Here is a 27,030-nt window from a genome sequence, read left to right on the forward strand (position 1 = left end):
CTAGTGCAAGGAAGCGTTTACTGAGAGGCTTAGCTGGGTACGGTACCCAGGAAGGCAGTCCAAGAAAAGCAAACAAGTCCAAAACGTCAGGCAAAGGCGTGGTCAAAAAATACAGGCAGGCGGTCCAAACACAAGGTGGAAGCAGGACTTAGACAGAGCGAGGTACAGAGCTTGAAACAATGGCACAGGGCACAATGATCAGGCAAAAACCTGGTGCAACCAGTGGTGTTTAAATACCCCCAGCAGAAGGTGCAGAAAGACCCAGAACAAGGCGTGACTCAATCACAAAGAACCGCCCCCCACCAAGCTCAGAGAAGGCAGCCAAGAGACATACAGACCAGAAAAACCCAAGCAAAGCACCCCCAGCCAGAAAAGCAACAAAATCCAAAACCAAAACCCCACATTTACAATAGAGGGCAAACACAATACATGACAGTACCGCTCCTTAATCTGTGTGATGCCCATAGGATCACCACCAAAAGCCGTCTGAATAATCCGAATGGTTTCCACCTGGCTGTCACCCAGTTTCTGGCAAAATTTGATGCAGTCGCGCTGCTCCAGTCGTTCCGCCATTTCCTTGCAAAGAAAAAATGACGAGAGACTACACCCATCCTTACTAAAGGCTGCTTACCAGCAAATGATGCAATCGACAGGCGTGAAAAAATTCACGCATGCGCACGAAGGTTCAAGGTTGGCTCATGCAAGCACACAGGATTCAAATCCATCAGGTTTTTGAAAAAAATAAAAAGGTCCGATACTTTTCTAACAGACCTCGTATATATATATATATATATATATATATATATGTATATATATATATATATATAAGAGAAAACTATGTACAAAACTGGATATTTCAGTGGCAGTGGATATTGCACATTAACAAATATTGCACTCATGTCAAGTGTGGTATGTGATATGGCTATATCGTTCCAGTGGTATTCATAGCTCTAACAGCGGTTGGGTACACAGTAAATTTTGCTGAGTAAAATATACTCAGACTAAATGTTATCTTAGCAGAGTAAAGTTTACTCTGGATGGTGTTGGCTCTCCTGAGACAGTAAGAGCCATGAAGGTTACCTAGTGTGGGTAGAGGCCACTCAATGAGCTCTGCCATTTTGGTAACCCAATACAATATTTCCAAGAAAAAGACACTGTCTTATATTGTGTGTGTGCGCATATATATATATATATATATATATATATATATATATATATATATATATATATATATATATATATATATGTGTGTGTGTGTGTGTGTGTGTGTGTGTGTGTGTGTGTATACACCCTCTTCTTCAGCCAGACCTACATTTTTGAAACCCCTGTAGAGGACTTGCAGCTCTTTCTTGGTGAACTTGGTCTGCTCCTGCAGCTTGTCCATGCTTTCAGGGCGATGACACACGGTGGACAACTCAAAGTCATCTTCCACGCTGTCTGTGTGAGGGAGAGACTATGGTGAGTTTGCACTGATCATTACCACAGGCAGCCTCGAAGCCTGCCAACAGCCACACATTCTCCTGAATTCATCCAACTGGTGTGCAGCTCATCACATGGTAAGAAATATGCAGAAAAACATGTTTGGACAAAACTTAGTTTACCCTGTTAGAATCCGCCTCTGCAACCTGTTAATGTGTAATTAAAAAAAAACAATACTTTGTTTTTCGATTGCTTTTTTTCATTACTGTATTTTAACATGACAAGTATAGCAAGTGAGGCATATAATATGTCTGATGCATAAAAAGGCTCATCAATTATGTTAAACCATAAGATAAGAATGCATATTGGATTAGGATGCTCAGGAAATTTCCACACATCATTATCTGGTATAGGCTGCAGTGCAAAAGTCTTAAAGAGGCCATATTATTTACCTTTTAAGCAAGCTAATATAGGTCAGAAAGTATCTTAAAATAACTACTGAAGTTTCTTGTCAAAATTACTGCATGGACACTGCAGTGACACATGCTGAAAAAAATTTTAAAAATCACTTTCAGGTCTGTTATAGAGCACCTGTTTCCTCGTCTGACACTTTAAAATGCAAAGGACCTGCACAGTGTCACCCATCATCCGCTCTGTGGACACGTCTCACAGAGCAAGTCTGCATAAGGACCAAGGTTAGGATTACTTTGAAATGTAATCCAAAAGTAATCAGATTACAAGTAATCCAAATGTATGTACATACATACATGTAATCCACATGTATTCTTTCAAAGTAATCCTACCCAACCTTGATAAGGATGTCTGTGACATACAGGTCTAAAACCAGTCATTTCAGGCTAAATGTTTGTTGATCGCAGGATAGCTCTCACACACACCAAAATAAAAGCTTTGACACTGTCAGGATGCTTAATATGAAACTGGAAAACAGAATTAAAATTCCACCGTGTGTAGGAAGGCAAGACAAAAACCTTCTGGTTTTTGTACATTTAAAGACAAATATGATTCTACAAAGAATCAAAGGTTTTTAAAGATTTAAGTCATTAAAATATCTTTTTCTTTTGACATCACTACAATTTTATTTATTGGCCTTTAAATAGGGGATTTATAATATGACAATGTAATCAAAACTCATGTCTGGAAAAATTAATAAATAGTTCAGACAGCCTTGCACTATGTTTGGTAGCGAACCATGCAGTCTATGATAGCGACGTCATAGATCACGTGGGGGCTTCCCCCAACTTGCGCAAGGAATGCTGGGAAGCACATGGCAACAGCCAATCAGAGTAGAGAGGCACGGTGATGTCAGCTGGCTGTTCCCTTGAACAAAATAAAGTTGGTGGAATATGCTCCATCTTATTTCTCTATAAATCAAATCTGTTTCTCATATATTTTGTAAAAGTTAGCAAGAAATAAACACTTCTAAATCTAAAAGCACTGTTTTGTTGTTGTTGTTCTTTTTTAAACCGGATAACACCTCTGAAGTGATTTACAAGACATCTTACTGATGTTAGCATGCACGCCAAGGGAATGGGCATTATGCAAGGTGTAAATTCCTGTAATTTCAAAACCTCATGAATGTGCACATGCACTTCCTCCTGTAGACAGCGTTAAAAAAAGCAGAAAATAGAAAATATTCATCCTGGAATTCCCCCCAGGTAAATATGTTCTTTTCATTAAAATGAAGAAATTAAATATCAGTAGTTTTGTGAAATTTGAAAGGCCGTACAGCTTTAATTAATAGTGATGTGTGCAGATATGAAAGACTCATTTTAAGCCTCTGAAAGCACATTGATTCATTTTTGCAGATAAATTATTATATAAATAATGAATGTGTTATGAGTGCGATGGTAAGAATATTTCATGAGGTGAAAGATGGAATGTTCCATTCAACAAAGTGAAGCTCAGCTGAATGAAACATTCCATCTTTCACTGAATGAAATATTCTTACCACTGAACAAATGAAAAACATTCATTATTTCTTTTATATTGCAGCTAAAATAGATCCTTGCCATTTGATATTTTAATAATTTATAAACAAGAGAAAGGGACTGACATTTTGGTGTGTGTCACTGGTCCTTTGATGTCAACAGGTTCCAAACAGTCCAATACGAATTTTAAATAGGAGTCCAATCCAAAAAAATGTTCTCAGTCAACTTGCAAAAACAGTCAGACAGTTTGAAACAATCCTGATGATGTAGTCCATAGCTGATGCCATGCATTGTGTACAGACTTCCGTCTGCTTTTGTCAGTCCAGAGAAAAATTGCGACAGAAATGTGTCGAGCCCTTCATCCAACAATGGTTCCGATTCACCTAGAGATGTCCCAGCGAATGCCTCCAGATTTGGGTTTTTTTTTTGTGTTAGAAGAATGAGTAGCTCCCACCATGTTTGTTTTAAACAGCGAAAAAATTACGCTGTTGCTAGTGTGAGCACACGCAGTGATCACAGCATGCAATAGCGCAAACTGCATAGTACCAAATCTGTACGCTAAACAGCACTATTGCACGGAAAGTAGAACACAATGGCAAATAGTACGAATAATCCATGTCACGTGACATACAACCCACCAATCAAATGACAAGGATTTCTTCAGTTGTTATATAAACACTAATGAATGCTGGATACTATCTCTGCTAGGCAGTGGTGGGCACAGCTAACCAAAAAGTTAGCTTCGATAACTATTATCTGACAACTGAAAAGCTGTCTTTTATGATGCTAAACTGATAAACTGTTAAAAAAAAAATAATAACCTTTATTACAGATAACCGATAACTTTTAGTGTTGATCTGGACGCGGCCACATCAGATTACACTGTCAGCTTCTGAAAAACCAGTTTCACTTTCACTTTTTGCTGCTGGGTAAATTCAAGGATCACATCACGCATGAAAAATTCATGAATAAAAAATAAAATCCCAAACACTGTCATCATCTTTCAAAAGCAGTAAAACACAGTATTAGAAATCACAGTTTATCTCGGTACACCGTCATTTACGAAATAAAAAGCTGCTGCTTTTTTTCACACACTTTGAACCCTGTGGCTTAAACAACTGAAATATGTCCATTAATGCATTGACTGGCAGAGTAAAATACACATAGTAAATATAAATTCTTACCTGTTAGTTTCAGTGGGATTCATCTGAATAAATAATCCACATAAAGCATCCATTTAAAAAAAAAAAATCCAAAACAGTGTCTAAACGTAGAAGTCCCTCTGTACACACAGCTGTGCCGTGAGAGCTCCTCTCCCCCAGCAAGTCTTGGTGATTAAATTACAGCCACAAAGAAATAAAATAAAATGTTAAAATTAGTCAATTTTGTTTTTGTGTCAAGCAGACTCACTCACTGTAACGTCCAAAGTGAAGCTGAACTACACTACCCATAATGCTCCCTGCGTTGACCGGCCAATCACATTTTGCGCTTAATGATGATGTCATCAGCAAGTGACAGGCAGCCAGTCTGCTACTAACACACAACAGATGGACTAAAATGTCTGATTTTAGGGTTTACAAATGTTTTTGACAATTAAACTTTGCTCACTTTACCAGCAAAAAAAATGTTATCAGACTGAAAGTTATCGGAACTAAATTTATCAGACGATAATTGGTCCGATGATGGTTTTAAAACTTATCTGAAAAGCTAATCCGCTACCAAAAACATAGCTTTGATAATTATCTGTTATTGGATTAGCTGAACTGTGCCCACCACTGCTGCTAGGAAACACCCCTAAATCCTACACACTGTAACTTTAAAGTGAATCACACATTGCACAAAGCTTTTGGAACAACATCCAGATCTGTCACACTATCCATAATAAAAGCTGAATGTTCTTACAGATGCACCTTATCATGGGTTTCTCTCTGACTCTATGTAGGATTATATATTCTGAAGTCTTTCTCGCCTGCTTGAGTCTCAGCAGTATATGAATTTTCCTTTACAAAGACACTGAACACATGGAAGAAGAAAATGCATGGAGAGTGAAGAAGCACTTGCTTTGACTGACTGAGGGGGCAGTCGAGGGCTTGCAGCACGGCAGCAGCTTGAGGAATCGCTGCTTTATGGTTTTTTTGCTTTGGCTGGTGGAAGGGTTACCTGCAATCACCAACCACAGCACAGAGGTTAGACACATGCACACACTGAAATCCACTTCTGCATCTACACACACCCACATATGCACACATGGCTGCAGCTCCATGCAGCCCAACGGCCTCGCCCATGTTACTTAGCCAAACTGGTAATCGGTTGCTGACCTGGCTTAGCAATGGGAGACCACAAGTACCATCTCATTGAGCAGATATAATTGCACAACCGTAGGTGAGTCTGGGAAGGGGGGGGGTTGATGGAACTGCAGCTCCCCCACCCCCAACCCACAACATGCATACATACACACACACTCATTTAAGCAGCTGCATCATGACCCTACCAGAAAACTGACATTTGCCATTCAAAATCATATACGTTCAGCCTCGGTTTCACACGACTGATGCAGTCCTACTGTTCCCTCGGATTCCACAACAACCATGAGACACTGTTAATGTACTGCAGTGGGACCAGCTGAGTAAGTTCCCACCACGCACATCATGGAAGACCAGGTCAGGTCAGGGAGCATGTGCTAATGTCACGTATCACCACAACTACAACACTACAGATCTGCCCTTTGGTCTAGTTGGCAATGGCATCTACCCAGGCAGATTACCAGTTCATCTACACCTTCTGAAGGTAGCCATCTATGTGCAACAGCCTGGTTTGCCATTGCTGGGGCCCTCAGTGCTGAGACAACTTGCAAATTGGGTCATGTTCAGGGAAGCATACCAAATGGCCAACATGCCACAGCCCAAGGACCTTGTCCCCAAAATGTCCAATGTTCAGTTTATATGGCCCAGTCATGGAACTTAACGAAAGGCAATGAAGCCCTAATGAAACAAGAAATCTGGACTTTTGTTGACTTTCGTTGGCATCATTTAACCTTCGCGCAGCTTCGTTCTTGCAGCTGGCGGCGCTTCATCAGGATTTTTAAACTGTTGAAAAATTTGAACGAAGGGCAATGAAAACTGCTGTCGTTCTTGACGTTTTTTAATTGTTTAGTTTTTGTAATGTTATTGTTTAGTTTGAATTCGTTCGACCAACTGAATGTTTTCATACAGTGCAGAAGCCGGTTTTTGAGCATTGCCGCTGCCGTTGCATTCATGTACCGTCGGAAATTACAGGGCAAACTCAGCCTGTTTGCTTGGATTCTTTTATCTGGGTGGGGGTGGGGGGGTGTCAGCTTCAATGGGCTCAGGTACCTTATATAGGGAAGAATAAATCTTTTGTGTGGATACAATTAATTATTTTGCCACAAGCAACTTCTGAATTTGAAACAACAAAAAAGTTGTGTAATTTCCAACGGTACTTGAACCCAGTGGTAGCGAGAGCAGCAGCTCCTGCGTGCACTTATTATCTTTTATTAAATATAACAATATGAGTGTAGGAATGACAATCCAGCCCTTATGTACATGTGGCAACAGGTAGATAATTCAAATGATTATATAAGAGCTGTTCTGGAAGGCAGAATTCACATTGTGGATCAGCTGCAGCTCGTGAAATAAGCTAAGTCAATGCGCGTTCACACGGACTGATCAATTTACTGCTCTGATATAGTCAATCATCTTTACATTTATATTTATTCCCTGTTTTGACAGTTTTCTGTTAAAAATCTATCTATCTATCTATATATATATATAGCTTAGTAACATAATACAGTGATACAGCAGTGATCACGGCACACCAGAGTTTTTTTTTTTTAATTGGAGCAAGACGCAGCGCAGCGTGTCAGACAGTGAGGATTCTGATGATGAGAAGATGATCCCTCTTTTGTTCTGGATGAGGAACCAAAGCAGGTGGACCCACTGACATGCGCACAGATTTCCACAGCTTCTGATTGCAGTTTCTCCAGGACTCAGGCTCTATGAGCGCCGTCCTAGCGCCGAGTCCTGGAACTCAAGAGATGCAGACACACACTGCTCCAGCTGTGGCTCCAGGCGTGTTTTGTTTAAAGCGTCGAGATCGTTAGCTTCGGTTTTGTTTGGTTCCTCTTTCGTCCCTTTTGCCATCTTGCTTCACAGGCTATTCGGTGATAAAGCTCTTTCCTTCACCTTTTCTCAATGAATTGTGACTTTTTTTTTTTTTTTACTTTTTTCCTTCATTCAGGAATCGTCGTGTGTCGTGTGACTGGGCCATTAGGTCACAGATTAGCATCCAGGTCTCAGTCAATGAGGTCTTAGTAAAGTGAAACATTCAACAAGTTGGACCCTTGCATCTCAAAGAAATACACTTCTCATGGCCAAGCCCAGGAAGTCACTGAAATCTTGGATTTATTTATTTATTTGCAGTTTTGAGATGATTTTGGGTCAAACTATGGGAAAATGATGGCGTTCAAATTTTCTGAAACTGGTACCCCATTTTGCAGGTGAAACATATTGGACTACCATTTCAAATGGTACAAAATAGAAAATATTTATTCCTCCATATATACCTGTATATACCAGAAGAAATATATCCATACACAATGTGCGGTAAAATCCACAATGCAATAGAAGCTTCCATCATTGCTTTTGCCTTATAAAGAAAGATGTTTCCAATATTGGCACATACTTGACATCCTCGTCAACAGCTGTTGTAAACACAATTTTCACATCCAGCAGCATAGCACTTGTATAGAGGAGTTCAAGGAAGACCTTTTTTTTTTTCTTTTTACAGCAACAGCATCTTGCACTGCAGCCAGATTTGCACATTTAATGAGTTTGACCACAGCTTGTGAGGCACGACGTATTAGGCACTTTGCATGGAGGTCACCAGATAGATAGATAGATAGATAGATAGATAGATAGATAGATAGATAGATAGATAGATAGATAGATAGATAGATAGATAGATAGCAAGGAGTGCTCACAGGCGAATGACGTCACCGACAGGCGTGGAAAAACTCACGCATGCGCACGAGGGTTCAAGCATGTCTGACGTAAAAACATATGAATGAAATCCATATAGTTTTTGAAAAAAATAAAAAGGACCGTACTTTATTGACAGCCCTCGTATATATATCTATCTATATATATATATATATATATATATATATATATATCTATATATCTATATATATATCTATATATATATATATATATATATATATATATATATATATATAAATCTCTTTTTTGCTATTACATATTCATAATTTTTTTTTAATTTATGCTTTGAACGCACCTTTTCCATTCTGTAAAATGTATATGTATATATTAAACCACAAAAAATCCTGCGTTGGGTGTCGCTCTGTTAGCAGGACTTACTCTGCCTATGTCTCGGTTAATCCATAAATGGGTAAAGATGTGGAGCGTGGGTGAGACCCTGCAGGACCTGGGCGGGACAAATGAAGCCTGAACACGCCTCCATGTTCGAGTTATTGAACAACCTAAGTAAACATGCTCAGCTTGGTTCTGGTGTTTATTAGATCATATTTTTTTCACAATGGCCGGTGGTTTTCAAAGTGGTTTGCTATTGTGTGGTCAATAAAAATGATGACTCACTTAATTGTGGATTAACTTCACGTAAGACCTTCAAGCTACCAACACTGGCTGAAAGTGCTAACGCCATTAGAATACAAAATTAAACAGATGAAAATTTTACTCGATGGAAATACTGAAGTACAGACATCTTACATGATCGGTTAGGACAATTAACCACACAATAAGCCACATTATTACAGATATTGTAACACAATGCTCAGAAAGGATAGACACGGTCCTCCACAATAGCTAGCAGCCATGACTGGTGGTCTCTGTACGAACAGAGCTCTGAGCTGCCCACCCACATTAGCTCAATCCACCCCCCCACACACACACACACTGTAAAGTTGTCATGGAGGGTTAAACTAGTTATACAGACCAAAACCATTTTTTTTTGTACCAAGCAATAAACATGTTTATTTCTCCTGTTAAGTCAGACATTTTAACATGGGCTTCTATGACAATGTGCTCCTCTCTGGAGCCAGCCACAAGGGGCCAGTCTAGGAACTGTAACTTTTTTCATCTTCCAGGTGGCTTCATTCTGAACGGCTTACTGGTTGGATGCAACAATTTCCTGCATACGTCAACCATTTTCATCAATGGGAGGAAGAGCTGCGCAGTTAGCTATGCATGATTCTTCACGCATGGCTATGCAACTTGTTTGAGAGGTACAGGGCATCAGAGCATCACTTATAAAAAGTAACATCTCCCCCTCCAAATACTTTGAGCGTAATGTTCGAAATATTTCTGTGTTCAATTATGGTTTTCTTTATTTTTTTCTGTACTTGTTTTGGTATTAAAGTAGTTATTTTATTTAGGATTATTCTTTTAGTTTCATTCTTATTGTCACTTTCCTTTGTTCTCTCTTGGTATGTGCATGTAGAACCAGATTTAACCAGTTTGCACCACTTAGGATAAAGAGAGTTAGGTTACAATTATAAATCATATGTCTCCCGTTATTGCGCAGGCCTCGGGCAGGGGAATGGACCTCCCTTGAATGCCCACGGAGGGACAATAAGAGAAGAATTTTGTGAAATAAGGTCTGCCTCTGTCATGCATATGTAATCCTGTATAAAAACTGCTTGTATTCATTGTTCTCGGTTCTGTAAGAGCGGAGCTTGTCTGTAAGAGAAGTTCTTGCAGAGCCCAGGCCTGATTATTTTTGCTATGACTTTGATTAAATTTAAAAGTGCGGAATAGTTCAAGTTTGTACTTTGTAAGGGGCAGTATTACAGAAAGAACTGTGGCGGCCTCAGGAAATTTGTGTTGGGGGGCTGATGGGGGGCTGGGGTAAACGTTGGAGGGGCTCCACAAAATGTCGTTGAAAATATAGTAAATTGCTTTATAAATATCAAGGTATATGTTTTAGTCACCCGTGCTCCTCTAAAATGTGGTATCAATGCACACACATCACTTAGAATGATTGCAAGTTCAGTAAACTTGCACATACGAGGTCTGTCCGTAAAGTATCGTACCTTTTTATTTTTCAAAAACTATATGGATTTCATTCATATGTTTTTACGTCAGACATGCTTGAACCCTCGTGCGCATGCGTGAGTTTTTCCACGACTGTCGGTGACGTCATTCGCCTGTGAGCACGCCTTGTGGAAGGAGTGGTCCCGCCCCCTCGTCGGATTTTCATTGTCTGGAAATGGCGGAATGAAAAGGACTTTTTTTTTCCATCAGAATTTTTTCAGAAGCTGTTAGAGACTGGCACCTGGAAACCATTAAAAAATTTATCTGGCTTTCAGTGAAAATTTTACGGGCTTCACAGAGAATAAGGACTTTAACTACAGGTTTAAGGACCCCTTTAAAGGACGGTCGGTGCGCCGCGCTGCGAGCTGCGACGACGCGGCACAAACCACTGGATCATTTCTGAGCTGATGGCTCTGTGGATACGAGACCGTCGTGTGCTCTTTCTCTGGTTATCACAAGACCTGGACCATCAGCCATTTTCGGCAGATTTCACTTTTAACAAGAGATTTTGTCATGGAAAGCCGCGCGGAGGCTTCGCGCGTCTGACCGATTCGCTGATGAAGCGAGACAAAGGAACACCTCCGTTTCGGAGTGTTAGAGGACAGGTTGGGACATGTCTATCTCGGCTTTCAGTGCTTACCAGTCGAGTGAGTATAAAAGAACTTGTGGAGAGTTGGACATGTCCCAACCTGTCCTCTAACACTCCGAAACGGAGGTGTTCCTTTGTCTCGCTTCATCAGCGAATCGGTCATGACGCGCGAAGCCTCCGCGCGGCTTTCCATGACAAATCTCTTGTTAAAAGTGAAATCTGCCGGAAAATGGCTGATGTCCAGGTCTTGTGATAACCAGAGAAAGAGCACACGACGGTCTCGTATCCACAGAGCCATCAGCTCAGAACTGATCCAGTGGTTGTGCCGCGTCGTCGCAGCTCGCAGCGCGGCGCACGACCGTCCTTTAAGGGGTCCTTAAACCTGTAGTTAAAGTCCTTATTCTCTGTGAAGCCCGTAAAATTTTCACTGAAAGCCAGATAAATTTTTTGAATGGTTTCCAGGTGCCAGTCTCTAACAGCTTCTGAAAAAATTCTGATGGAAAAAAAGTCCTTTTCATTCCGCATTTCCAGACAATGAAAATCGACGAGGGGGCGGGACCACTCCTTCCACAAGGCGTGCTCACAGGCGAATGACGTCACCGACAGGCGTGGAAAAACTCACGCATGCGCACGAGGGTTCAAGCCTGTCTGACGTAAAAACATATGAATGAAATCCATATAGTTTTTGAAAAAAATAAAAAGGTCCGATACTTTACGGACAGACCTCGTAAGTATAAATAAAGATAAGTGAAGTTTTAAGAGTGGCCGTAATAAATATTTAGGAAACCTAAATTTTTGGAGTATGGCGTTAAATTTGTCTCATTAATACTTGCAAATGCACAGAGGGTGATTTACAAATATCCTTTGATTTGTAGACGTGCTTGTGATCCACAAACACAAATTTCTGATTTGTAACTTGTGTGTGGGTTTTTACAAATAAATGTTTATTTGCAAAACTGAAAATTCTGTTTGTGAAGGGTGATTCAGCATGGTGGATCACGAACACACACATTCATCACTTTGCTCAGTTACGCAATATTGAGACATTCTCAGCGCAAAACTGCAGTTGAGATCCATAAATATGTCAGTCGCTATTCACATTATTGGCAGAATTATTGGGGGGGCTGAGGGGGGCTTGGCTTATTATTGGGTGGGCTTAAGCCCCCAAGCTCCCCCTGGCGCCGCCACTGACCATCTCAGAGCAGGCAGGGACTGGGGGCCTGTTGGACAGTACACATGGCAGATAAACTGTTCTTAAAGCCTGACTTGTGGTGTAAGTTCTCTATTTACCAGCTCAGTTGGTAAAGGCCCTTTATATTACCAAGCTCTTGGAAAATGTCAATGATATGCTTAAGTATAAATGTTTTAGTTTTCAAATTAATTGCTGGTCTTACTTCTCTCAGTTGTGAATTGTATGTGTGAAAAAGTGTTTGTAGTAGGAACTTAGACTTAGTTTGATATGCTTATTTGTGCATTTACAGTTAATTCAGTTGCCCCACTAATAAATAACTCTGCTCCCACGTACAGCAGGTGGCTCAGTGGATCATCTTGTCTGCCGATATGTAGACTACATTTGAAACTGCCCATGCTTCCCGTCTGTGTTTCTTGGGCAAGACACTACATCTGCATCATTGTAGTCTACTCAACTATGAATTGGGAGTGGACTTGACCTGTGTCAGATAGTCATTCCATCCAGGGGGATTTTGTAGGATCATCTGCTTCTGTTATGGAAGCCAGAGTTAGACAATGGCACCAATGGGCCTCAAGATGATGTAGGACTCACTTTTTCTGCATATCCTCTGGAGCCGCCACTGCACACAACCGCGGCACAGCATGGTCTTTAGAAACATAACTGGATCTCATACAACCCCAAATCAGAAAGAGTTGGAATATATGAAAAAAATTTGATTGAATTTGACTTCTATTTCATTGCAGACAGTATGAATGGAAGATATTTCATGTTTTGTCTGCTCAACTTAATTTTGTTTGTTAATATACATCCATTCCTGCATTTCAGGCCTGCAACATAATCCAGAAAAAAAGTTGGGATACTAAAGCATTTCTGCTTTGGAATGTTGAAATTCCTATCACAGTGCCTCAGTCAGCCCACTGCAGGGGATATTATAAAAGCCAGAGGATCACAGTGATGCATCAACAGTTTAAATTCACAATGGACTAAATTCAGCTTAATTTAACTGTAGAGGAAAATTTAATTTGCCAGAAAAGAGCTGCATCTACCGCCAGACTACGGATTATCTGCAAGCGGCAGAGCCCTGTGCGTGATTTATTTACACAATAGTAATCCTCATTAACCTCACAAGAAATGCAGCTCCAGGAGCTAAACACATACAGTACACATGAACCCATGCACTTAGATTTGTGCGTTAGTTTCCATAGTAACAGTCACCTCACACCTTTCAACAGGACGGCAGCAGTCTGAAGGATGGAGGCCATGAGTTGTATCCCGAGTGATCTGTATTTTGCTCGCTTTTCCCTGAGACTCACAGGTCTGGTCTTCCTGACCTGCGGCTGTGGCATCAGGCGGAACCCATCACCCATTGGTGGATTAATAAATCCAGCTGCTAGCAGAGGTCTGTCCCTCTACCCTGGTGTTTGTGTGTGTGTGTGTGTGTGTATTTATTTTTTCCATATGGAATTGTCACCTGGCCATGAAATAACCGTCCAATAACCTTCCAGAGACACACAAAAATATTACAATCTGCCGGGTGTTAGCTCATGTCGCAGTACTTTTGCTTCATATTTTTGATTAAATATACTTTCAAAGCAAGATTATTTAACTTGTTACAAGATTTCAATGCTGCAGCTTATCTTTCTATACATGCCTGAAAAATCTACACTGAAAACTTAAATACTAGAATTTGTTCCATATATTTAAGATATGGTTCAAACTTTTACTTATTATGTAGAGAAAAACTAATAAGTTAGGTGTAACAAATTACCCGGATGTGACAATAAAACCCGAACATGCTCCATCTTAGCGTTAACAAACAGGCTAGGCTAACAGGGTAATCTATGTTTGGGTGTTTTATTAATGTGTATTTCTGCAGGCTCAGCAGTCTTTTTCACAGTGGTGTTGCTTGGGTGTTGGTATTATAAATTACTGCCTCAGTAAAAGTAGTTTTTGATACTAGCTAATTTGTGCTAATGTATAAATGAATAATACTAAAATTTTCATGCAGTGGAAATACTGGAGCACAGACTACTATATGGTCCATTCATACACTTAACCACACAGTAACCATATGATATCAGGTATCTATATACTAGAGAAGGACTATGTGTGTAAATGTCCCTCTCCTGCCCAAGGTTTGGACAGGAGAGGGTTGTTTGAGATGCGGCTCCATCCAGAACTGGGAGTGGGTGTCTTCTTCTGCAGCCACCCGTCCTGGACATCATTTCCTCTATATTTGTATTGTCAAGTGTGTCAGTAACATGGCCCAAGCAGAGGGCCCTTGAGTCTGGTCTGCTTTAGGTTTCTTCCTCAATCATCAGAGGGAGTTTTTCCTTACCACTGTCACCTGTGTGCTTGCTTTAGGGGTTGGTAAGGTTAGACCTTACATGTGTGAAGCACCTTGAGGCAGCTTTGTTGTGATTATAAATGAAATGAATTAAATTGAATTCAACTGAAACTTAGCACACTTATAGGGAGTGACATAGACTACTGAGCACCGTAGTCTTGTTTGAGGGTGGGTGCTAGAAGGTTGAAATAGGATGCATAAGACACAATAATCCAACATCCAGGGACAACCCTTGTCTGCCCCCATCAGAAACATGGCACTTTCTCTGAGGTTTTGGCAAGTTATACGGCAAACAAGTGTAAATGCAAAGAAAAAGTGAAATTGCAGCAGAAAGTGGACAAGTGTTGCAGTTTGTTTATGACCCGGAGACCGCAGCTACTCTGTCAAGGTGTATACTCTAAAATTTACTGACACAACCTCTCCCTTTTACCTTGTCTTCCCTTCTGCACTGGGAACCAAAAAAAAAACAAAAAAAACAAACCTGCACTTTTCATGACTGCTTTAGTGACTGCAGCCAAAAACAAAACAGTACACAATTTTTTTCGTGTGAAGTGATGCTGTGTTTGTGCAGGCTGTCTGCAGAGGTGGTCAAATCCTGCGATATCATGCAGGGGTTCAAATGAGACTGTGCTGCCCCACTGAGCACTTTAGTAGTAGTAGTAGAAGTACTAGGGGAGAGACTTCTCTGCCTCATCATCATAGGCAAGTGTGCTAAAAGGCTGGTGTCATACTTTTCTATTCTCTTGTTTTTCCTTTGAACTTTTTACATCTTCATTTTTGCAAGTAGTAGTAGTAGTAGTAGTAGTAGTTGTTAAGGGGACAGACACTTTAGTCCTCATTCATAATCGGTAAGTGTGCTAAATGGTTGGGGTCATACTTTTTTATTCTCTTATTTTTCCTTTGAACTTTTTATCTCTTCATATTTGCAAGTAGCAGCAGTAGGATGATAGTAGTACAACCCCTGGCAAAAATTATGGAATCACCGGCCTCGGAGGATGTTCATTCAGTTGTTTAATTTTGTAGAAAAAAAGCAGATCACAGACATGACACAAAACTAAAGTCATTTCAAATGGCAACTTTCTGGCTTTAAGAAACCCTATAAGAAATCAAGAAAAAAGATTGTGGCAGTCAGTAACGGTTACTTTTTAGACCAAGCAGAGGAAAAAAATATGGAATCACTCAATTCTGAGGAAAAAATTATGGAATCACCCTGTAAATTTTCATCCCCCAAATTAACACCTGTATCAAATCAGATCTGCTCATTGACATTGACCCTGTGCCATGACATTGACCCTATGTGTCTTTTTGCAAGGAATGTTTTTGCAGTTTTTGCTCTATGGCAAGATGCATTATCATCTTGAAAAATGATTTCATCATCCCCAAACATCCTTTCAATTGTCCAAAATATCAACATAAACTTGTGCATTTATTGATGATGTAATGACAGCCATCCCCAGTGCCTTTACCTGACATGCAGCCCCATATCATCAATGACTGTGGAAATTTACATGTTCTCTTCAGGCAGTCATCTTTATAAATCTCATTGGAAGGCACCAAACAAAAGTTCCAGCATCATCACCTTGCCCAATGCAGATTCGAGATCATCACTGAATATGACTTTCATCCAGTCATCCACAGTCACAATTGCTTTCCTTAGCCCATTGTAACCTTGTTTTTTTTTCTGTAGGTGTTAATGATGCTTTGTTTAGCTTTTCTGTATGTAAATCCCATTTCCTTTAGGTGGTTCTTACAGTTCGGTCACAGACGTTGACTCCAGTTTCCTCCCATTCGTTCCTCATTTGTTTGTTGTACATTTTTAGATTTTTGAGACATATTGCTTTAAGTTTTCTGTCTTGACGCTTTGATGTCTTCCTTGGTCTACCAGTATGTTGCCTGTAAAAAAAAAAAAAAAAAAAAAAAAAAAAAAAAAAAAAAAAAAACCAACAACCTTCCCATGTTGTTGTTTGGTCCAGAGTTACACACAGCTGACTGTGAACAACCACATCTTTGCAACATTGCATGATGATTTACCCTCTTTTAAGAGTTTGATAATCCCTCCTTTGTTTCAATGACATCTCTCGTGTTGGAGATTCATGTCAGTCCACTTGGTGCAACAGCTCTCCAAGGTGTGATCACTCCTTTTTAGATGCAGACTAACGAGCAGATCTGATATGATGCAGGTGTAGTTTGGGGATGAAAATTTACAGGGTGATTCCATAATTTTTCCTCAGAATTGAGTGATTCCATATTTTTTTCCTCTGCTTGGTCTAAAAAGTAACCGTTACTGACTGCCACAATCTTTTTTCTTGATTTCTTATAGTGTTATTAAAGCCAGAAAGTTGCCATTTGAAATGACTTTAGTTTTGTGTCATGTCTGTGATCTGCTTTTTTTCTACAAAATTAAACAACTGAATGAACATCCTCCGAGGCCGGTGATTCCATAATTTTTGCCAGGGGTTGTAGTAGTCGCAACAGTAGTAATAGTAGCTGTCTCTTCTTGAGGCAGCTTTAATCATGCCTCAGCAGTTCTCTGGAATCCGGGATAAGTGGGAGGCGATAGCGTTGATGGTGAAGATGAAGTTTTCATTTCAGTCTCTGAATCAAACCTACCTTGGGGTGGGTATTCGACTAGTTTGTAATAACATGCTAAAAAATAGGCAAACACAGTCAAGCCCACAGCAGCTAGCCACTCTTAGGTGCCAGTGCTCGCAGGTGGCTGACTGAACCCACTGGCACACAGTTGTCACAAAAAGTGACCATGCCCCCAACTATTCTTAACTTTTTGGGTTAAAATAATTTAAATTGATGAGTTAAAAAAAAAATCCAACTCACATACAAGATAAACTCCTTTCTCAAGGATATTTGGAAATTCACACTGGAATCAAACAACCAACCCTTCAGTTAATGGGCAACTGGCTGTTATCATCTGAAGCAAAGTCAGCTGAGGTCAAGAAACAGTTCACAAACATAACACACAAACCTTTTTTGGAAAAAACAGAAATGCCATATTACTACTAAACTATGAGATATTTTTAGAGTAAATATACTGCTTGGATTTGGCTCAGATGGTGTAGCCAGATATAATTTCACTGAAAGGTAGTTCATTGACTCCTGCTTGTATGTTAAAATGTCACTGAGAAGCAAAAGAAGTGCATCGACTGGCTGAGTACAGGCATGAAATTGAGCCATCATTGTGTAGTTCTTTGAGAAGCTTTTCACCGGGCTTATAGTGAAGCAGACAACATGGGTGCACTTATTTAGTGACTCGGATTTAATTAATCCAATACAGATCAATAACAAAAAATCTGCCTTGATCTGGCATTTCTGCTCTAGGAAGTTTGCTTCAAAAATCAAAAGCAAAAAACATCAAGACTGTTATATCAACTGTCTCTACACGGAACATTTCAAACAATAGTTAGGACTGAAAAAGTTCACTCTACTAGAAACTGTCACTGTGTGGACATACTTGTTTTTTGGACAGAGAAACTTTTTCCCATCTCCCTGTCTCTAAGCCCTCCCTCTGTCTCACTCTGTCTCCTCTGTTTCTTTTTTGGTATTATTTTGCAGCCTGCCACTTGCTGATGTTGACATATCTTGCTTGTTGTGATGTCTGAATAAATATGCTGCCTTAGCCAAGTCTCTCTTATAAGAGACACACTCAGTCCAGAAGTAATTGGGCAGTGACTTTTTAAAACATTTTTTTCCTTTGTACACCACAACAGTGGAGTTAATATGAAACAATTAAGGTTTGCTTCAAATTTAGATGTTCAGTTTTAATTTAAGACCTTTAACAGCAATATCACGTTAACAATTCACAAATTCTGGGCATTTGAATCCATTGTGCATCCATTTTCAGAGCCCATAAGTAACTGGGCAAACTGCATAGATGCTATACAGATCATCACTTTTACAGCCACCTTTCTTTAGAGAAGTCAGGAAACAGATACATCAACATTTCCAACTCACTGTACATGTTTTGGACTTTATTTACATCAATCAATACTAGTGCAGTGCCCGTAGGAAATGTGTATTCCTATAGAAAATTGGGAGCCTAAGTAGATTTCTCATGGACGGTCGTATGAGGCTGTGTTTGAAGGTGGGATGTACAAAGAGGTGTACTTATGTCATTTAAAAATTCTGTTTTGTTATCAATGATATGAAAATAAATAAAAACGATTCCTATTAAACAGGTGATTGGAAAAGACAAAACTCAGACAAAATTAAACAGGACATTTACAATATTTCAAATCTTCAGTACCCCCATGTTAGATAATATCTGTGCTAAGTCCTTATTTTATGTTAGTTATCAAGTATTTGCTTTTGCTGTTTGATTGGAAGTCTCTGGGATTTGGTTTAATGGTTAAACATGAGTTAAGTTTCATTTCCATCATATGTCCAAGTTTTAGACACAGGGAGCTCTCCCCCTGTTGGTGAGAGCCAGTAACATTAGAAATGTGAGACTAAACTACACCCATTGTAAACGCCCACATTGCATAAAAAGTGTTGTATGACCCATTTTCTGGGCCTTTCACAAGATGGACACTGTCTGTGAGGGTCCCGGTCCGGTTTTCATTGTGACCTTTAATAAATCCAAAATGAGGAATACAATGGTTTGGTTCTTGGAAAGGGGCAGTAAATTACATAAAGACCCAGGAGAAATTACACCCACCTCCTGAACACAGTTTATTTAAACTCACAGCAAATATAAGATTTTATTCAGCTTATGTGCTTACTGAAACTCTGTAGAAATAGTGGGAAATTTGTTGGTGTTAGCAAAAAATGGATTTTAGCTAAAGTCTTCTCAGTATTGTCAAGTTAAACTGAGTCGCAAGGAACACTGACAGCATGTGTTTCACAGTAAAAGTATTTGCTGCAATGCTGGCATTAAATGTTTTATTGTGAAATGGTGCGAGCAACATGAACTATCTGATGTTGTTTAACTTTGCTACCAGTAACATCCGTGAGCCACGTCATCTTGGAAGTACAAATGTTACAATGTGAATCAAAATAAAGGTTTTGAAAATTAATTCCCCAAATTTTTATAATAAAGGATGCACATCCTAGTGCTATGCACACGCCATATCCAAAAGCTGAGGCCGATCTGACAAATAGTCAGAAAGATATGCAAGCCATATACTCACACTCACACAGACGCTTCTTGTTTTCTGAATAGAAAATGTGCAAACATTATATAGTACTGTGTAGTAAATCTGTCTGGAGTAGGCAGTTCTCAAAAACTGGGTGACTATGCAAGAAGAAAACCAGTGAGGGAAGCCACCAACACACCCATGAAAACTCAAGCAGATACAGGCTTCTGTGGCAATGACTGGAGAAACTGTGCATCATGCAACTTTTGAATGTTGCACCAGCAGTCATAGCTTCAAGGTGGAGTAAAACAGAAAAATATTTTCTGACCAGAAAACGGATCAAATTGAGGCTTGTGCATCCCATGTGCCTTCTGGAAAGCTATAGATGAAATCTCACTTCTATTTAAGAAAAGCATTCTCTGTGCCACTCCATTATGAAGCTGTCCAAGTGGTGATGCAACAGACTAAAGTTATAATGGTCACAGGTTCTCTCGTCACAACTACAGAAGCCTGTAACTCCTTCAGAGTTGTCATGGGTGTTTTGATGGCTTTCCTCACTTATTCCCTTATTGCACAGTCGTGACCTTTTTGGAGAACTGCCTACTCCAGACAGAATGGCCTCACAGTCATATGTTTGTATTTCTTAATGCTTCATATAAGTGAAGTCAAGACACATTCAGTGATTTGATCATATTCATGTGTCCATCCCCTGACTCCTCTAAGGAAAACCTCATAATCCTCATAATTCATTTGCCCAATTACTTACAGACCTGACCCAACTATATGTGATCTCAGTGAGGTTATCCTGGTTATCATACACGAATGCACATATTTCTTTAAGGGCCCTTGCATTTATTGTCACTATGCCTCACATAGAAAGAAAATTCATGCACACAACTTGCACTCTCACACAGGTTGCCATTATTTCTTTTCACATCTGATGTAAGTTGTCAACTTGTTTGAGAAAAAAATTAATTAAAACTGATGTGGTATGTAGTATTATCAGAACGCTGTTGTTAAAAACAGTCTTTTGTTGAAAGCAGTCAAGTAGGCCACTGTGCTCCTTTACTTTTGAAGTAACATGATTTGTTCTAACTTTGAACTTAAAATAGGTTTGTTGAGTGACAGAAAGCAGAAAGTCACAGCTGTCTATTCTCAGACAGAAAAAAAAAGACAGCTGGTGTGTGGCACCATCACACTTTTAAACTTTTAACCAGCTCAACCTGGAGTGATCGCACAATTAGAGTTCAATTGTTTCCCCCTTGAAGGTTCGTCTTCACATCTCTCCAGGATTGTAGAAAAACAGTCCTATTTTTAACGTGTTGTTAACATGTTTTTAGCAACATTCTGTACCGCTTGTCAGCACTTCATGTTTCATAAGACACCTGAGATTTTCTCAAGGAAAACAGCAATCATATCATCTCTGAACTGATGTGAAAATACAACAGTTGCAGGATCATAGTGGATTTGTAGTTATAGGGTTCACAAGCAACCACCTGTATGCACATACAGAATATGGCTGATGGAGATGCATGTTTTTTGGGTTAGTAAGCTATTGTAAAGGTCAAATGATATCCTGGTGATATCCCATAAGACCTTCAACCCTTTTTTTCCAAATGAAACCAGCACTGTTGAAATTATGAAACTGGTATCTTGTCATGCTCGGCCCCGGCTCGGGTTTTAGGTCTTAGCCCTTGGCATATTTCCTTTGTGATTTTCTGATTTTACTTTTCATTGGTTCATACTTCATCATGTCAGTCTCAGTTTGGTTCTGTTTATTGTTTTCCTTTGTTTATTATTTAGTCACTGGTTTCATTCAGGACCTCATCATTTGGAGTCTTTCATTTATTTGTTGCTTTTCCTTGTGTTACACTTTCGTCACTGGCTCATTCTTTGCTTATCATTTAAAATTTAGTTTGTATTCGTTCCCTCTTTAGTCTTACCCTTACCAAAAAGTAGTACATGCAAGTATGTTTCAAGTATACTTCCAGCTTACTTTTTATATACTTATCAGTACTATTTTTTGGTAAGGGTAGTTTAGTTCTATTTATCACATTTGTTGTATAATGCTTAGTCACAGGATTTGTTATTTTTAATTTTCAGTTTGCTCATCAGATTATGTCCCATTTGTTGTTTATTGCATTATTCAGTAGTCACCGGTTTTGTTTTCTGGCCAACACTTATTCTCTGTTTAACCAATAGTTTGTTTTGCCATTTTTCTTGTATTCACTTATCTGTACCAGTCAATAACAGTTCCATTCTAGTTTTTCTTTTAATCATTAGTTTTCTTGTTTTCCCCTTTTTGACTTGTCACGTTAGCTCTTAGGTTTGCCGCTTTTATTTTGCTCACAGTAATTATTTGAGCATGTCATGTTTCTCACAGTTAGTTTTTCTGTCACTCACTTCTCTTGCTTTGCACCTCTTTGTTTTGCCCTCCCACACTCTCTTGCCTTTCTTCCCTCTTCTTTGTTCACTAAACCGCACCTCTTTCCAGAACCTTCCACACACCTGCTTCACATCAGCCTGATTAGTTTGCTCCTTATTAAAACCCTCACAGTTCCACAGCCCACTGCCCGATTGTTGACTCTGTTCACTCTCTCGCCTTCAGTTCATGTCTTGTTTGATCCTTAGTGTTTTGACCTTGCTTGATGGTGCCGACCTCCGACTTGCCTTAATCTTGAACTCAGCTTGTATTTTGACTCTGCCTCTGTTTTTGCCTATGATACTCCTCAATGCCGTTGGTATGACCTCAGCTCGTATTTTTGACCACGTCCCAGTCTGTACCGTCTGATATCTCTGCCTCATTATCTGATTACCTGTGTACCGAATCTACTGCCTAGTTACAAGATAAAGCCTTTTATTCATCACAACCAGCCATGTCTGAGAGTCTGCATTGGTCTCCACCTGTTTCCTGTGTCAATCCAACATGAGCCCTGATAGATCTGCTCTATTACTTGATAGTAACAGTCACCTGTAATATCTGGGGTTAATACAAGGGATATTACACTATGTCCATATAGTTTGGGAACATTTGGGCTTTCACAGATTTATTTCCATAGATTTATTTTTTCTTCTTTTTTAATTTTTATTACAATAAATACAAAAATTAACACAGGCTTTTCTATATCAAAATTCCATATTATGCCCTATAAAGTCACAGTACAACATATCTAACCAACTGGATACAAACTGAATATAAACAAAGCCAAAATAATGTATAAGTATAATAACTAAAGCATCACTTTTGTGGTGTCATACAGAGAGAAACCACTAGAGTGCCCCAGGCTTTAAAAGGGCTAGATCCGCCCCTGTCGTGGAGTCGGTGTTGGTGAGCAGAGTGAGTGAGCAGCAGGTGTTACTTGCCCACTTTTATTTGTAATAAAGTTGTGTTCTTTCCACAATGTAGTCTGAATCTTCTGAGGACTCACACTTCTGGATACACAACAGTAGTTTTGGCAATGAGGACGGAATTACCCAAGTTCTGGGTCCAGTCACATATCTGGTTTTGAATAATGGGTCGTGTGTGAAGAAACATGTTACTAGAGAGTGGAAAACAAGAACAAAGAATCAGAAAATGATGTAGGTAATGATGTTCATATTTTTGATTGTGGACTTTCTGAAGAAATGCAACCTTTGAAACCAGAACCTGCAGTGAAAGAGACATTGCCGGTTGCACAGGAAATCAGGGAACCAGACCCTGTACCTCAGGTTGAAGGGGGACCTAAGAGAACAATTAGGCCTCTGGACAGACTGAACTTATAAAAAGAAAAAGGGATTACTGCATCAAGTGCAAAAGGAAAAAAAACACATTTTTTTTTTTAAAGGTGCAGTAATAATGTACAGGGGAGGACTGTGGTGTCCTACAGTGAGGAACCACTAGAGGACCCCAGGCTTTTAAAGGGCTAATTCCGCCCCTGTTGCAGAGTCGGTGTTCTTCTGAGGACTCACACACATCTGGATACACAACTTTTTTTTAGCTAATTTTCTTTTGACAAGGTACAGGTTGGATGCATGAACATTTCAAAGTCACTGAATATGTCTTGGATCATTAAGAAATAGAAACTGCGTATTACTGTATGTTACAGCTGTCTAAACTAAGAAATTGTCAAAAGCCTTGTGAGGGAAGCCACCAACATACATGAAAACTCTTAAGGAGTTGTGGACTAAAAATGCAACTTTTGTCTGTTTCATCACCATTGACACAACGTCAAGGGGGATCGGATGAGAAAATGCGAAATCTGAGTTACAGTTTTCAAGTAAGCACATGTGAGAGTCAAGCCTAGATATGTCAGGCTTAGTCTATTTTAAAATTTGTTGTCATAAAAAAATGTAAATGTGTAAAACCCTCAGGGTTCTCAAACATTTGCATGCCATCGCATGTGCGTAGTTGTGTGTGTGTGTGTGTGTGTGTTTGTGTGCATACATATACACACAGTACGATAACTTGGTGTGACAAACGTAACATCTCTTTAGGGAAATTAGGGCAAACGTCTGCTACCTCTACACTGCAAAAACACTTACGTACGTACTACAAACGTTTCCATTTCCAGCTGAGCATTTACTTCAGTCCTTTGGTTTGTGTGCCTCTCTCGCCGGTTCCCTTACCTGTGACAGAAATGTCGATAAGCCCCAGAAAGTGCATCAGTTTGAGGGAGCTGCCGACCACCAGGAGGATGCCGACAGTCTGCAGCCCCTCCACCTCCCACGTTTCTTGGAAGAACAGATACATCTTTTCCAGCTCTCCAATCTCTCTTTCTGTCAACAAAAAATTGTTCTCCCGCCTGAGGGCAAATGCAGCCCCCGCCTCAGCTGCAACACTCTGGTTTCCGCTCCCTCAGTCTCCCTCGATGTGCCGGTGTTTGGCCATCCTAAATCCGGCTTCTCAGCCGTGTTCTTCACTGGAGATAGATTGTTATTCACCTCCTTTCTTCTTCTTCTTCTAGAATAGTAAGTGCGTGGGGGTAGGACTGTCAACTTGCTGCTCCGCCCCCGCCACCTCTGAGGTTGTCAAAGGTTGTTTCGGCTGCAGGTGAAGTCCTGACGATTCACTGTGCATCCTGGCAACTTGATGGAAATTGTTTCCTGACTCTCTCTCTCGTTCTCTCTCTCTCTCTTTGCAGAGTCTGTGTCCGTTCTCCCTCTCTTTCTCTTCTTACCTCTGCCACTCTCCTCCTCTGATCCTCCCTCTGTTTAATTGGGTCAGTGATAGGAATGAGTTAAGGGAGAGTCTTGGGAAAGGTGAGAATATTATGTTGATGAATGAAGGTGAGGATTCACAGGAGAAGTGAGAAGAATAAAGGGGGAGAAATCAGGGAGCCAGAAGTATCAATAAAGTAAGAAATAAAAAGGACGCAAGGGTGAAATGCAACAAATAATGCAATAAACTGAGGTAGAAGGGGGACAAAGGACAATAAAGTACAAAATTTAGACAGAGGCGTGCTTGAACAACTGAGGAAGGAATAACAGAGAGTAGAACCATCTGACCCTGCGCTACTGTGGGCAAACTCACAGATGCGGCAAAGTCCCTCGAGTGTTGAGTCGATACACGTGCCGCAAAAAACAGCCTGAAGATGAAATGTGACAATAGCATGTATTGTGTACTCGTTCCAGGGCAATGAGGACTATGTCAGCTGGGATACGATACAGCTTCCTGATGCTCCAGCTGGGACCCTGACCTTCAGCTGCAGCCACATCCTCCATAGAGCTGAGACTCATTCAAAAAAACCAACACAGCACACAGCATCTCAATGGATTTTGGTTATGGAAGAGTTGCTGTTTTGGGGGTTTTATATGTTTTGTGAATCAATTGTGCATGTGACCTATCGATGCTGTTGAGACATACCCAAAAGTAAAGGTTTACAATCACGTCCAAATGTATTTGGACACTTACATAATTTTTGTGATTTTTCCTCTGCACACCATCACAACAGAGGTGAAATGAAATTATCAAGATGTCCTTGCAGTGCAGACTTTCAACTTAAAGGGTTTAACAAAAATATTGCATTAACTATTTTGGAATTAGTCATTTATATATACAGTCCCTTCATTTTCAGAGCCAATAGGTAAATAATAAAGGATTAATAACCTCACTTGCTCGGTCTGTACGAGGATATTAGACCTCCGTGTTTTTCGCTCGATCCATACTGACAACGCGTAGGTCTGATATTTCCCTGTACAGACCGAGCAAGTGAGGTTAATAATCCTTTATTATTGTTGCTTTAAGGACAGCCCACAGCGCCGGATGGAGCGCCGCGCCCCGAGCCGCCGCCGTCAGCCACCGCCGTCAGCCTGTTTCGAGCTGAAAACTTCCAAATTTAAGCCTCTGTTGACCCAGGACGTCGTGAGAGAGCAGAGAAGTTTCAGAAGTGGTCGGCTTAAATTTGGAAGTTTTCAGCTCGAAACAGGCTGACGACGGCGGCTCGGGGCGCGGCGCTCCGTCCGGCGCCGTGGGCTGTCCTTAAAGCGATAGTAACACTCCTTAATCTCTCATCAGCCGTTAAAATTTTCACCGAAAACTGTCTGAATTTCTTGAATGGTGTCCACTTGGATGTGCCTTACAGTTTCTGAAAAAATTTTGATCAAGCAAAGCACCAGTCTCTCAGGAAGTTCTCAGACAAAGGAATTCCGACGGGAGGGGTGGACCAGTGCTCACTCAAAGCCTGCCCACAGGCGAATGACGCAACCGACAGGCGTGAAAAAACTCACGCATGCGCACAAGGGTTCAAGCTTCTCTGATGTAATCGCACGTGATTCAAATCCATATAGTTTTTGAAAAAATAAAAAGGTCGGTTTCTTTTCTACTAGACCTCGTATATATATGTATATATATATATATATATATATATATATATATATATATATATATATATATATATATATACACACACACACGCAAACTTACAGTATCGCCCAAATATGAAAGCTGCTGACGGCTCGTAGTCCGACTTGTTCGCTTCACCTACATGAAGAACTTGCTAACAGATGGTCTAGCCGTTAGCTGGTAAACATTAATCTGTGTGTTGTTACAAGATGCTGTTTAGATATTTATGGAGTATAATTATGTCCGACTTGCTTTTTCTAATCATCTTTTTAGCTTCTGGTTTGTCAGAAAATATGCATTTCAGACTGATTGTCACGGAAACCGGTCTGATATGGGAAAATACCCGACCGGCAATCAGCCAATCAGAGCGCGTGTAGTGTCATAGCCATATAATAATAATATAATATAATATAATAATTCTACCTTTGAAGTGGAGCCAATTTTTCATTGAGGTCTGTAGCACAAATTTAAGAACTTGCTTTGCTTTAACAATATCTACCTAAAGCTGCAGACTTTTTAAAAAACTGGACAAGTCAAGA

At 40.0% G+C, this 27,030-nt stretch overlaps 1 protein-coding gene across 5 annotated transcripts in view; it reads right to left on the bottom strand.

Moving 5' to 3' along the window:
- LOC117524015 (Kv channel-interacting protein 2) overlaps nt 1–27,030 on the bottom strand; it is a 387,777-nt gene that overhangs the window by 13,547 nt on the left and 347,200 nt on the right. For 3 of the 5 annotated variants that reach the window (XM_034185733.1, XM_034185734.1, XM_034185732.1), the window contains exon 2: nt 1,313–1,437. In XM_034185733.1, the coding sequence (XP_034041624.1) occupies nt 1,313–1,437 (125 nt within the window). Of the gene's footprint in view, nt 1–1,312; nt 1,438–5,429; nt 5,529–24,276; nt 24,762–27,030 lie in introns of those variants that run through there. The other 2 variants (XM_034185730.1, XM_034185731.1) reach the window with 2 other exon arrangements.

This window comes from Thalassophryne amazonica, chromosome 13 (genome assembly GCF_902500255.1).
Source record: "Thalassophryne amazonica chromosome 13, fThaAma1.1, whole genome shotgun sequence".
In the NCBI taxonomy this organism is placed as follows: domain Eukaryota; kingdom Metazoa; phylum Chordata; class Actinopteri; order Batrachoidiformes; family Batrachoididae; genus Thalassophryne; species Thalassophryne amazonica.